Source organism: Dendrobates tinctorius, unplaced genomic scaffold (genome assembly GCF_039654945.1).
Source record: "Dendrobates tinctorius isolate UK_male_01 unplaced genomic scaffold, ASM3965494v1 ptg000029l, whole genome shotgun sequence".
In the NCBI taxonomy this organism is placed as follows: domain Eukaryota; kingdom Metazoa; phylum Chordata; class Amphibia; order Anura; family Dendrobatidae; genus Dendrobates; species Dendrobates tinctorius.
Window position 1 is genome coordinate 61258712 of NW_027361697.1, and position 14259 is coordinate 61272970.

The 14259-nt window shown below is 44.1% G+C and overlaps 1 protein-coding gene across 3 annotated transcripts in view; it reads right to left on the reverse strand.

Moving 5' to 3' along the window:
• KIF14 (kinesin family member 14) overlaps positions 1 to 14259 on the reverse strand; it is a 116807-nt gene that overhangs the window by 100843 nt on the left and 1705 nt on the right. For all 3 annotated transcript variants that reach the window (XM_073571751.1, XM_073571749.1, XM_073571750.1), the window contains exons 2-7: positions 12676 to 13634; positions 5391 to 5645; positions 4102 to 4186; positions 2890 to 2988; positions 1457 to 1509; positions 428 to 458 (exon numbers count right to left, since the gene is read on the reverse strand). In XM_073571751.1, coding sequence (XP_073427852.1) covers positions 428 to 458; positions 1457 to 1509; positions 2890 to 2988; positions 4102 to 4186; positions 5391 to 5645; positions 12676 to 13499 — 1347 coding nt within the window. In that variant the 5' untranslated portion in view covers positions 13500 to 13634. The remainder of the gene's footprint in view (positions 1 to 427; positions 459 to 1456; positions 1510 to 2889; positions 2989 to 4101; positions 4187 to 5390; positions 5646 to 12675; positions 13635 to 14259) is intronic.

Here is a 14259-nt window from a genome sequence, read left to right on the forward strand (position 1 = left end):
GTGCAATGTTGGGTAGCTATGGGGTGAAATTAGCACAATCCTTATGATTCCTCTAGGACAGGGGTGGGGAACCTCAGGCCCCTGGGCCATTTACGGCCCTCGATGACATTTTATCAGGCCCCCGAGCAGATTCTCAGGGACAGCAGTGCTTGGGCATGGAGCTGTATTTTGATTGCCACCAGCTCATTAATTTCTTCTTGCTCTGTGAGCATACACACGCAGTATTCACTGCTGAACACTGAAGCGCATGCAATGAAAGATTACGTCCTGACACCAGTGCCAGAGCCAGGATGTACTTTGTGGACGGAGTTTGTACGGCCTCCGAAGGATGGTATAAATATCCAAAAGGCCCTTGGAAGAAAACAGATTCCCCACCCCTGCTCTAGGAGGTCCAGACGCAGAACAGTGGGAAGGCTGGATGTCTCACCTGAATGTCCTGAAAAGAAGATACAACGTTTCTGAAAAAAGAAAAAGGTAAAGTCAGTATCTGATCTGAATAAAATAAGGGATACTACACCCAGGACATTACAACTGCTCCTCCACGATCAAATGTTAACCCCTTCAAGACACATGACCCAACATTGTTGTTCTGAGTGTGAGCAGGGATCCCCTGTGACCAGGGGGTTGTCTGACCACGTGTCCCCTTGCTGGGGTATGTGGAGGCATGCCCTAGCTTCCGCCAGTATACTATAAGGCTAATAAACTCACATGCAGACACATGACAGGAAATAACTAAAAACAAAAATGAAACAACTCCACGGATTTAAACAAAAAATATACTGCCACCTTTTTTTCCCACTACAAAAAATAAACATTGTTTAGTAATTGTCCAGACATCTTTTCAGAAATCCCACGCACCATCACCACGTTTTGTGCGTGAGATTCAGCCCCAATACAATGCACAACCCATGGCCAGGGGAGGCACAGTTCCTAAAAGAAAAGCAAAATTGTTTTTCTAATTCTAGACAACCCCCTTAGGGGTGTTGCCCGGTCATGTTATATTGGTGACATATCCATACGATTGGTCAGCTACATGGCATCAGTGAGACTCTGACACCCGGCACCCCGTGATCAGCTGTTATAAGCTCCGGCAGCATAAAGTGCAGCTCCATCCACTGTGTAGTGGAGGCTGCGGAGTTCTGCAGAATGGTTCCTATTCAGTACCCAGCAGCGACCACTACACAATGAACGGAGCTGTGCTTAGCATGTCCATACACAGTGCTGACAGCCAGCAACCGACAGAGTTAGGAACAGATGATGGACGGACGGCCAGACAACTCTTTAAAGAGAATTCACAAAACATTAATATACACTATCTGGTAGTTACAACTGTAAAACAAAAAAATAATACTAGAACTTATTATAATCTGAGAAGATCCTGTATGCAGAATTGCTTTTTAGTGGTGCCACAAACAGAGCAAGGGGTTCATAAACAGACCTAAGTGCTACTACTTACGTGGACAGATCTTCCACGTACGGACCCAGCAGGGGGTGCTCTCGGACTCGGAGCTGTGAATTGAAGACACTGGTTAAAGTAAAATGTTATTTTTTATTTAGGGAATGTCACACAGTGATATGATCACATCTATATGTGGGGTTCACTTTCGGAGATCCTTTTCCTAAATACATTTTAACCCCTTCATCTGTCACGTCATCCCATTGGTGCCCCTGATGACATGACAGGGGCGCCGATGGTTAGGATTTGTGACGTGCCTCCGTCCAATGCGGGTTAAATGCCACTGCCAGTGACAGTGGGATTTAACTGGTTACCAGGTGCAGGCTGAGAGCCGCTCCACCCGCGGCTTTTAAAGGCACATGATGGCTGATTAAATGAGCCATCAAGTGCAGGGAAAGGTGTGGGCTCAGCGTCAGAGCCAGCGTCAAGGACAGGGACACGACCATTAGGCATTAGGTCGTGAAGAAGTTGCCGAGCAAATATTAGCAAACTTCCCAAATGCCAACAACATATAATACATGTTAATACAAATGTGTCTGTTCCCATGCTTCTATAGAACATATATCAAATCTCACATTCTAATGTCAGAATGAAGCAGAAATCCCAGGCTCAAGCCCCCATACACAATACACTAATGTCAGCCAAACCCACCGATTTCAAGGGGTCCAACTGTCTAATGTGCATGGCAGCCCTGAACAATTCATATGTGGGGAAGGACCCAACAGGTCCGATTCAGTACTGTCGATCCTTTCATTCTTCCAGAGCCGCCACTAGGTCTGGCTCTCACAGGAGCGCTGAGCAAAATGAGCGCTCCTATGTAAAGAAGACGCTACATGAACCATCGTTCAGCTAACGTTTATGGGGTGGGCTTTACGCTTTACGTGGGTGTGCCGCAGTATAAGGATTGGCTCCATTGCTATTCAGCATGTCTAACGCTCTGATTTTCAGTGTGAAATTGGACTGGCAGCATTTTTGGCAGTTGTGTGTTTTTATATAGGGGCTCCTAATATCTCCCCAGATTTTTTCTATTGCATGTAAACAGGTTTCTAGAAACCCAGTTCACATGTGTGAGATGCAGGTCTCGTCATGCAACCCACGCCTAAATCCTTGTCAAATCCACCACGTTTGAACAGACCCTTATTAGTCACAGAGCGAAGCTGCAGCAACGGATTTGTGTTATCTAAGAAAAGGTGTGCCAAGTATCCGAGTAGTGCTATGACCCACATACGTGCACACACTTTGTGGCCTTGTGGTTTTATGGGGGAGCAACGCCATGCAAACATTTTCATTCTTTACTGCTGGGGACACACGAGACAATTACTAAATCATACAGCCGACGATGAGATTAAAGATCTGCAGATGTACATTTGTGACATAGCTTGAAGAGTAGAGTTACAAAATAATAATGATAATGATCCAGGAAAGATACCTACTGGTTGTTTTTTCTGTCCGTTATCTGCCTTAAAAACCAAGAGGTCGTGTATCTTCTCATTGTACACTTCAAAGTAGCTCATCTCCAAATGGAAGGAGACCTGCTCACAATACACACATTAAAGGGTTATTCCCACAGTGGCAATGTTTTTAACGAAGCACAGTATCAGCATGACTATTGTTTGTATACAGTACAATCCCAACATGAGGTTTCTTTCTTGTGCTTTTATGTCATCTCTATCTGCCCCTCAATGTATTCCTCTGAATTGGTAGTACTAATCTTAACCGGTAAAAGTACATTTTCCAGCAGCACAGTGCTTCTCCCCAGTGCTGCAGGCCCCTTCCCCTGCTCTTCTGTCTGCTTTCTGATAGCGATAAATAGATCTCCATATGGGCAACTTATATTTCGAGAGATGAAGTGAATAGTGACCACTGAATATTGTAACGGTGATCCACTATTGTGACCCAACTTGATTATTATTTACTGACTGCACATTTCTTTGCTGGTTCCTGGGGATCTTTAGAACACGCTCATGGTCTCCACTGCATACATGGCAGAGATGAGCATAGAATAGCTGAGGTGAGCTACAACAAGGCCATCAAGCCAATGAGAGTGCAGGGAGAGCGACTGGAGGATGTGTTATTAGATAGGGTCATATGTGCATATGTTTTACATGAATTAGACACGATCTTCAGTGCAAATGTAGCTGGTATCAATGGGATCTTCAGCACAGCATAGCAGAACTGTGCTACAACCAGGCTGTCAGATGTGCTAATACACAGGGTGGAGCATGCTCAACTGACAGCATTACCAGTATGTGTTAAAGCATACATGGTTAATTCTGGCCATACAGAAATACAGACTACTTTATCATTTGGGGAATAACCTTTAAAATCCTTAAACTATATATCGATGTCATTGTCCTGCCTGATGTGACATCTGGCATGGAGAGACCCAACTGCACACAGGGCAGTACAAAGCATCTCTCTATACACAAAGTCAGATCCCTGTAGATACACATTATTAATTATTATTGGAAAACCTCGGCCACATCATCCAATAAAGTATTTTTGAGCTGACACACTAATACCAAAATAGGGAGAAAAAAATTCTAAAATTGAAGTGAAACAATGGTGACGCATAGAATAGTACAGCTGTTATACACCTTGCCATAATGTTAGTAAAGTGCTTAATATAAAATAAATGTCTGTACCTTCTGCTTTACAGCCTGAATCCGGGAAAATAGATGTTCACAAAACCTTGGTATGATTCCTAGTTCTTCACCAAAACCCATCATACTGCAAAAACAAAAAGTCATCAACCACAAAAAGTCCAGCACATTTCTAGTTCAAAATTCTTCTAGATAGGACTTGAAACGATGATGAATCAGCACTAAGAATACCTATGCCAATCACTGTTTATACAGTATAAGCAATAAACAGAAAGTGGGCATCCAGCCGCAGCTGTCACTGCCTCTCAATCACTTATACGTCAGATAGCGGGGACAGCAACGCCTATGCTGGTTGGGCACAGGGGGTCACATGACATAACTTCACACAAGCCCCGGAAGAGCCAGCGCCGGCACCGGAGGGGAGTATAGGTGTCTTTATTTTAACGAGGGAAAATATTCAGAGTGAGACAGGGTTGTCCAATTAGTGTACAACCCTTTAACCCCTTCACGACCTATGACTGTACTGGTACATAGTAGGTCATGACCCTGCATTACATGGGGGCTCCGGCTCAGAGCCCGCCTGTTTTCTGACACACGACAGCTGATCTGATCAGCTGACATGTGCCTCCAACAGGCCTCTCTGACCTTTACCAGCGCCTGTGCACTGAAGTACTTTCCTCTGCTCTCAACAGGGCAGATAAGCGCAACGGCGGGGTGCGATGGAGCAAGTAGGAGGGCGGCATCACAAGAAGATGGGAGGCACTGGACCAAGACCTGCGACACCCAACGGACCGGACCGCCCCCCCCCCCCCCCCCCGGGTGAGTATAATAAAACTTATTTTTCTTATCTTGCAGTTCAGACCGGGGGCTTATCTACAGCATTATAGAATGCTATAGATAAGCCCTGAAAGGCAGTGGCCGCATCTTATAGCGGCAAAACGAGGTGACAGGTTCCCTTTAACATTTAGTGAACATGGTAAAAAAAAGAAATATCAATTGTGTAATTGCACTTTTTTTTGCAATTTCATTCCTGTTTTACAGTACACGATATGATAAAACCAATGGTGCCATTCAAAAGTACAACTGATCCCGCAAAAAAAACAAACCCTCATATGGCCATATTGACTGAAGAAAAAAAAAAAAAGAAGTTATGACTCTGGGAAAAAGAGGAGCAAAAACAGAAAATATCAAGGTGGTGAAAGGGTTTAAAAAAAACAAAGGGGAAATCACATGTGAATGTACCCTAAGCTTTCAAATACAATTTGCAGAACCCCTGTATTCCGCAGCAGCACAATGATAAACCTGCCCCACAATGCACAGATCCTACATACGTATAGGACTTTCCAGATCCAGTCTGACCATAGGCGAACAAGCAGGTGTTGTATCCCAGCAGCGACCAGTCTAACAAGGGAGCAGCTAACTTCTCATACACCTTTTCTTGACTTGCATAATTGGGATCAGATTTTTCAAAAGATGAAAAGGAGAAATCATAGAGAAAGCTGTGGTTTTGCTTGGAGTCTGGATATTGTATGATGGTTTCCTGCCCATTCATGAAGACAACTTGGGCTGCCTTCTCATTCACTTCCCTGAAAGAGTAATCAACATATTAAAGTGGTGAAAAAATTACTTACATTAAACTCTTCCAGATGGCAGAGTAAACCGAACTTAAAGGGGTTGTCCACATATCCAAACCTATAACCTATCCACAGCATAAGTATATTGTAAGTTTGCCCACTGTCAAAGACATGAACAGTCTATAATTGTAAGGGTGGGTTAATTTTAACATTGAGAGATAGAATATCAAAAATAAAATCCAGAAAATCACATTATATAAATTATATAAATGTATTTGCATTTTGCAGTGAGAAATAAGTATTTGATCCCTTACCAACCATTAAGGAGTTCTGGCTCCTACAGACCAGTTAGGTGCTCCTAATCAACTTGTTACCTGCATTAAAGACAGCTGTCTTACATAGTCACCTTTCTAAAAGACTCCTGTGCATAGACTCAATTAATCAGTCAGACTCTAGCCTCTACAACATGGGCAAGACCAAAGAACTTTCTATGGATGTCATGGACAAGATCAAAGACCCGCACAAAGCTGGAATAAGCTACAAAGCCATACGTAGGACACTGGGTGAGAAGGAGACAACTGTTGGTGCAATAGTAAGAAAATCAAAGACATACACAATGACTGTCAATCCACATCGATCTGGGGCACCATGCAAAATCTCATCTCGTGGGGGTATCCTTGAATAATTAGGTAGGTCAAAGTTCAGCCTAAACCTACACTTCTTAATGATCTCAAGGCAGCTGGAACCACAGTCACCAAGAAAACCATTGGCAACACATTACGCCGTAAAGGTTTACAATCCTGCATTGCCAGCAAGGTCCCCCTGCTCAAGAAGACAAATGTGCAGGCCCGTCTAAAGTTTGCCAATTAACACCTGGATGATTCTGTGAGTTATTGGGAGAAGGTGCTGTAGTCAGATGAGACAAAAATTAAGGTCTTTGGCATTAACTCCTCTCGCTGTGTTTGGAGGCAGAAAAATGCTGCCTATCACCCAAAGAATATCATCCCCACTGTCAAGCATGGAGGTGTAAGCATTATGTTTTGGGGATGTTTCTCTGCTGAGGGCACATGACTACTTCACTGCATCAATGGGAGAATGGATGGAGCCATGTACCATAAAATCCTGAGTGACAACCTCCTTCCATTCGCCAGGACATTAACCCCTAAAACCCCAAGGGTGGTTTGCACGTTCATGACCGGGCCAATTTTTACAATTCTGACCACTGTCCCTTTATGAGGTAATAACTCTGAAACGCTTCCATGGATCCCGGTGATTCTGACAATGTTTTCTCGTGACATATTGTACTTCATGTTAGTGGTAAAATTTCATTAAAATAACTTGCGTTTATTTGTGAAAAAAAGGGAAATTTGGCGAAAATTTTGGAAATTTCGCAATTTTCCAACTTTGAATTTTTATGCCCTTAAATCACAGAGATATGGCACACAAAAAACTTTATAAGTAACATTTCCCACATGTTTACTTTACATCAGCACAATTTGGGAACCAAAATTTTTTTTTGTTAGGAAGTTATAAGGGTTAAAAGTTGACCAGCGATTTCTCATTTTTACAACACCATTTTATTTTTACGGACCACATCACATCTGAAGTCACTGAGGGGTCTATAAGATAGAAAATACCCAAAAGTGACACCATTCTAAAGACTGCACCCCTCAAGGTGCTCAAAACCACATTCAAAAAGTTTATTAACCCTTCAGGTGCTTCACAGGAATTTTTTGAATGTTTAAAAAAAAAATGAACATTTAACTGTTTTTCACAAAAAAATTACTTCAGGTCCAATTTTTTTTATTTTACCAAGGGTAAAATTGGAGAAATTGGACTGCAAAAGTTATTGTGCAGTTTGTCCTGAGTACGCTGATACCTAATATGTGGGGGGGAACCACTGTTTGGGCGCCTGGCAGGGCTCAGAAGGGAAGGAGCGCCGTTTGACTTTTTCAATGCAAAATTGTCTGGAATTCAGATCGGACGCCATGTCACGTTTGGCGAGCCCCTGATGTGCCTAAACAGTGGAAACCCCCCCACAAGGGACCCCATTTTGGAAACTAGACCCCCCCCAAGGAACTTATCTAGATATGTGGTGAGAACTTTGAACCCACAAGGGCTTCACAGAAGTTTATAGCGTACAGCGGTACAATAAAAAATAATATTATTTCCACAAAAATGATCTTTTCACCCCCAATTTTTATTTTCCCAAGGGTAACAGGACCCTAAAAGTTATTGTGCAATTTGTCCTGAGTACGCTGATACCCCATATGTGGGGGTAAACCACTATTTGGGCGCATGGCAGAGCTCGGAAGGGAAGCAGCGCCATTTGACTTTTTTGGCTGGAATTGAGATGGGACACCATGTCGCGTTTGGAAAGCCCCTGATGTACCAAAACAGTGGAAACCCCCCACAAATGACACCATTTTGGAAACTAGACCCCCCAACTTATCTAGATGTGTGGTGAGAACTTTGAACCCCCAAGGGCTTCACAGAAGTTTATAACGCCCGGGCGTGAAAATAAAAAAATAATATTTTTTCCACAAATATGATCTTTTAGTCCCCAATTTTTTTATTTTCCCAAGGGTAACAGGAGAAATTGGACCCCAAAAGTTGTTGTCCAATTTGTCCCGAGTACGCTGACACCCCATATGTGGGAGAAAACTACTGTATGGGCACACGTCGGGGCTCGGAAGGGAAGTAGTGACGTTTTGGAATGCAGACTTTGATGGAATGGTCTGCGGGTGTCATGTTGCCTTTGGAGAGCCCCTGATGTACCTAAACAGTGGAAACCCCCCACAAGTGACCCCATTTTGGAAACTAGGCCCCCTAAGGAACTTATCTAGATGTGTGGTGAGCACTTTGAACCCCCAAGTGCTTCACAGAAGTTTATAACTCCCGGGCGTGAAAATAAAAAAAAATCATATTTTTTTCAACAAAAAATGATATTTTTGCCCCCAATTTTTTATTTTCCTAAGAGTAACAGGAGAAATTGCACCCCAAAAGTTGTTTTGCAATTTGTCCCGAGTAGGCTGAAACCCCATATGTGAGGGTAAAACACTGTTTGGGCGCATGGCAGAGCTTGTAAGGGAAGGAGCACCATTTGACTTTTTCACCGCAGAATTGGCTGGAATTGAGATCAGACGCCATGTTGCATTTGGAGAGCCCCTGATGTGCCCAAACAGTGGAAACCCCCAATTCTAACTCCAACCCGAACCCCAACACACCCCTAACCCTAATCTCAGCCCTAACCCTAGCCCTAACGGGAAAATGGAAATAAATACTTTTTTTAATTTTATTATTTTTCCCTAACTAAGGGGGTGATAACGGGGGGGGGGGGGTTTGATTTACTATTTATGGCGGTTTTTATGTTTGGCAGCTGTCATACACTAAAAGACGCTTTTTATTGTAAAAATAGTTTTTGCATCACCACATTTTGAGAGCTATAATTTTTCCATATTTTGACCCACTGAGTCATGTGAGGTCTTATTTTTTGCAGGACGAGTTGACGCTTTTATTGGTATCATGTTCGGGAACGTGACATTTTTTGATCGCTTTTTATTCCGATTTTTGGGAAGCGGAATGAACAAAAACCAGCATTTCAAGTATTTCTTTTGGGGGGTGTGTTTAAATCGTTCCGCGTGCGGTAAAATTGATAAAGCGGTTTTATTCTTCGGGTCAGTACGATTACAGCGATACCTCATTTATGTATTTTTTTATGTTTTGGCGCTTTTATGCAATGAAAACAATTTTATATAAAAAATAATTATTTTTGCATCGCTTTATTCTGCGAGCTATAACTTTTTAATTTTTTCGCTGATGACACTGTTTGGCGGCTCGTTTTTTGGGGGACAAGATGACGTTTTCAGCAGTACCATGGATATTTATATGCGTCTTTTTGATCGGCGGTATGATGATGAAGCTTTATTTTTTGTTTTTTATTTTTTTAAGGGGTTCGCTAAGGGGGTTAACTAGTGGGACAGTTTTATAGGGCGGGTCGTTACGGACGCGGCGATACCAAATATGTGTACTTTTATTGTTTTGAGGTTTTTTTATTTCCAAAAAATGAATTTATTAGGGAATTTTTTTTTTTTTTTTTTTTTTTAATTTATTTAGCGATTTTTTTATAAATTATTTTTACACTTTTTTTTTAACTTCATTACAATGTCCCAGGGGGGACATAACTGTCATGTGACAGATCGCTGATCTGTCACATCACAGATCAGCGATCTGTCACAGGCAGTGCAGAAGGCTTCCTCGTGCCTGCGCTTTGCAAGCACTGAGGAAGCCAGCTCCCTGCAGGCCCCCGCCACCATTTTGGATCCGGGGACCTGCAGGGAAGGAGACCCCCGCAGCAGCGCTGCACATTGCGCTGCTGTGGGGGTCTCAGGGAAGCACGGAGGGAGCCCCCTCCCTGCCGATGCTTCCCTAAACCCCCGATACACTGCGACCGTGTTTGATCGCAGTGTGCCAGGGTTTAACGTGTCGGGTGTCAGCTGTGATAATCAGCTGACACCCGGCCGCGATCAGCGGCGCTCACCACGTGGGCGCCGCTGATCGCTATAACATACTATCCCGTCCCTGGGAAATAAGTCCCAGGGCACATGGACGGGATAGTTTGTCATATGGCAGAAAGGGGTTAAAAATGGGTCGTGGCTGGGTCTTCCAGCAAGACAATCACCCAAAACATACATCCAAGGCAACAAAAGAGTGGCTCAAAAAGAAGCCATTAAAGGGATCCTGTCACCCCCCAAGGGCATTTTTAAGTAAAAGAGCCACCTTCAGCAGCACTAAGGCTGCATTCTGTGAAGGTGGCTCTTATACTTGTGATCCCTAGTAACGCTGAAATACATACTTTTATAAATTCCCCGCCATACCTCTATTGTGTCCGGGAGGTATGTTTTCTCCCCTGGTGTCAACCATCTTACAGCCATCAATCATCTCCTTCTTGCGTCTGTGCGCCGCCTCCTGTGCTCCTGTTACATGCCTGGTGCCTGCGCTCTGCCAACAGTTCTCGGGCATGCGCCGTGCGCGCTGCCCGGGAACTGACATCAGGAGATGATGTAATGCTCTCTCGCCTGCGTGGTGCGGAGGCCCCAGATCCCGCCCTGCTGTGTGTATACATCATAACACACTGCGGGGCTCTCCATGCATGTGCTGTGACTGTGAAACAGCTGCAACGCATGCAGCTGAGGTGCCGATCAGCTGATCAGCCGGTGTGATCAAGGAAGCCGTGTTCCCGCTGCAGCTTATTCAGCAAGCGCTATAGCCTGCCGAATAAGAGGAAGCCTGAACATATTTGCTCATCTCTACTCCTGACATGTGCGCAAACCTCATCATCAACTACAAAAAACGTCTGACTGCTGTGCTTGCCAGCAAGGGTTTTGCCACCAATTATTAAGTCTTGTTTGCCAGAGGGATCAAATACTTATTTCTCAATGCAAAATGCAAAGAAATTTATATAATTTATACGAGTGTGATTTTCTGGATTTTATTTTTGATATTCTATCTCTCAATGTTAAAATTACCATACCATTAAAATTATAGACTGTTCATGTCTTTGTCAGTGGGCAAACTTACAAAATCACCAAGGGATCAAATAATTGTTTCCCCCACTGTATGTGATGATGGGGATCCGACCGCTGGGACCCTCAGTAATCAAGAGAACAGGGGAGGTGTGTAAGGGAGACTGACACCTCCATTTAATATAGGGAATCTGTCAGCACGATTGCCGCTCCTGAGCTGTATATATGGGCATGTAGGTCATAGGAAGCTGAATACAGGGCTGACCCATTAATGGTACAGTACCTGAGAAAATAACTTTAAAACTCATATGCAAATGAGGAGGCTTCAGCGCACCCCTGGCGTGGCCGAAAGTTTGGCGCACTATTATGCCTCCCCATTTGTATATTGGCGGTCTTCCCTCGGTTCTGATTGACAGTGATTTCTTCCCAGGGCAAGCATTGTCTGAACACTGCCAGTGTGTGCGATGACGCATGTTCTCTGATGCCGCTTGCTACACTAATACACATGAAAGTACAGCGAGTGGCATCAGTAGGAAGGACGACGGGCACAGCCGCACTCACCAGCAGCATTCAGACGACGCTCGCTCTGGGAAGCTATCATTGTCAATCACAAGCACGAGAAGGGCCCCAATATACAAACGAGGAGGCACAACGGTGCACCGAGTCTCATTTGCATATGAATTAAAATTCATTTTCTCAGGCACTGTACTAGTGAGTGCTCAGTAATAGTATGGTTGTTATAGGGACCAAGTCCACTGCAATACTGTATAGCTCATTTATGCATTTTGGGGGTGACAGACTCTCCCTATACAAGTGTTTTCTGGTTCTGTCAGTGCCGTCCATCACTGTATGAAGGAACGCACAGCGCTCCACTTTATATACAATCCACTATCAGTGTAGAGATGTTGGTTTGCTGCCAGTGAGCGACTTGTATCCTGAGGCTGAGTACGATCCAAACAGACTGAAAAATGAAATAAACCCCCGTGCATCAGTTTATGGTTTAACTAAATGGTGCAAGATAGAAATACGATAATGACGCTGCTCTACATACATTTTTCATTTCATGAGTTTCATAAAAGAAAAGCTATAAAAAAGGAACTACTTTGTGGCAAAAGAATAAGATCATTAAAAGGGGTTTTCTGGATAAAATAATAAGTTATCACCTATTACCCACTTCTACCCCTGAGACGTGCACCGATCGGCAGATCAGGAGACATATCCCTCTTACAAGATGGTGCGGCAGGTCAGATGTCCGACCACAACTTTATGCCTTATCAAATATCTGGAAAAACCCAAGCACAACACTCAGCAGCCCCATACAAAATGAATAGTGCACAGGTGGATCACGTGCACGGCATCTCCAAATCTCCCCGTTCTGCTAATCGGTTCAGGTCCATTACCAATCCCAGGTCCAATCACCTATGGATAGGCAAAAACATGTCTTCTCCAGTCACCTCTTTAAAATTTGCATTGTGACTTGTGTGGCGCTCACAATGTGGGTTGGGCGATCTACTTACCTGCCACTAAATGGTCTGACTCTCACTGCTACCGTCACTGCACAGTTTTCTGCCTGGTGGCAATCATCCACTGTGGTAGCATGATGACTACTACTGTCATCTTTCGTAGGAAGAGCCTCACATGGAAAGCTGGCTTCCCGAGTCTTTTCACCCTGGCCAACCATAGAAGACACCTTTTTGTGGGCAGCCGGTAATGTTCCTGCTGGACGTTTTGGTGTGACTGCCGGGCTTTTTATTTCCCGAGTGGATGCTGACCTCATCAGACCAAAGGTCCCACTCTTGGGTGTTTTTAGGTTCTCCAGATTTCCATTTTTTGCACCTGGTGTCCTAGTAACATCTTGGCCAAAGCTGCGCCCATTTTTGTCAGAATCGTTTCCTTTTGTGTTCTTCAAGCCTTGAAACTTTCCGTGATCTGATGATCCGTTCATGTGCAGGTTTGCCAATCTATGGCTAATGAAAAGAGATTTAGGATGGAGTGGTTTTCCGCTTACATTGGTCAGTTTAGCCTTTAATTCGGTCTGTCCAGAGGAATCATTGGTGCCAGTCACTGCAGCTGTTGGCTTGGACTTATCAGTTGATTTTCCATTTTTCTCCAGATCATCATTTTCAGTGGATCCAGTTCTAGGCCGCCTCTGTAAGGTCAGGCGCTTTTCGGGCTCATCCTTGCCCTGGCCCGGCTGCTCCACGTGAGGAGAACTCTTCACCATAGTCTCCCTGCGCTGCAGCTTCAGGTTTCCAGGAGATCGGACATTGTTACATGCAGAAATGACGTATGTCCTGTTTATTTCTTTGCAATTAGCGGGATGGAAAACTTTATGTGACATTTCTTTACAGCTTTAAACACCACTTAGTAGGAAAAACTGATTTTATCATTAACGAATAATCACGTCTTCAAGAAGGTGCAAGCTCCCTCATCGGGGCTGAGGCGTTATCCATTGGATGCACTGGGCGCGATCATCCTGAAAGAGAGTAAACCATGCCCAGTGATCAAACAGGAATTTAGGCTTTATGGTTTGTGAAATATAGTGACAAATGAATAATAATAATAAATAATAATAATAGGCCACCGAAACGTTATAACCTAAAGGAACCAAGTCACTGAATAATCTAACATCAGTGGGGGCCATACGCTGGGGCCTGTATGGACCGGAAGGACAGGAAACTTTTACCCCCGATATAATGGAGTGGTGATGTGCATGCTTAAAGGGGTATTCCATCTCCAAGATCGTATCGGAATATGTAGTATGTGGAGGACAAACCCCTTCCTGATCTAAACATCTGGCGCTGATAAAAATAATAAAGCCTACACTCCCCTCCCGTGCCGGCGCCGTTTCGGCAGTGTCAGCACTCGTGATCCTGGGGCTCTCATGCGATTGCTATGACATGTAACCCCCGGCGCCCAATCAGCACTGGCGTCACTGTCCCCACCTCCTGTGTAACTGAACATGAAGGGAAGTGAGAGATCAGCTGCAGCCCGGACGGCCTCTTCAGGGTTGATTTTTCTGGAGGTGGAGATAGTGACGACAGCGCTGATTGGACGCTGGGGTCACATGTCACAGCAATCGCACGAGAGTCCCAGGAGAG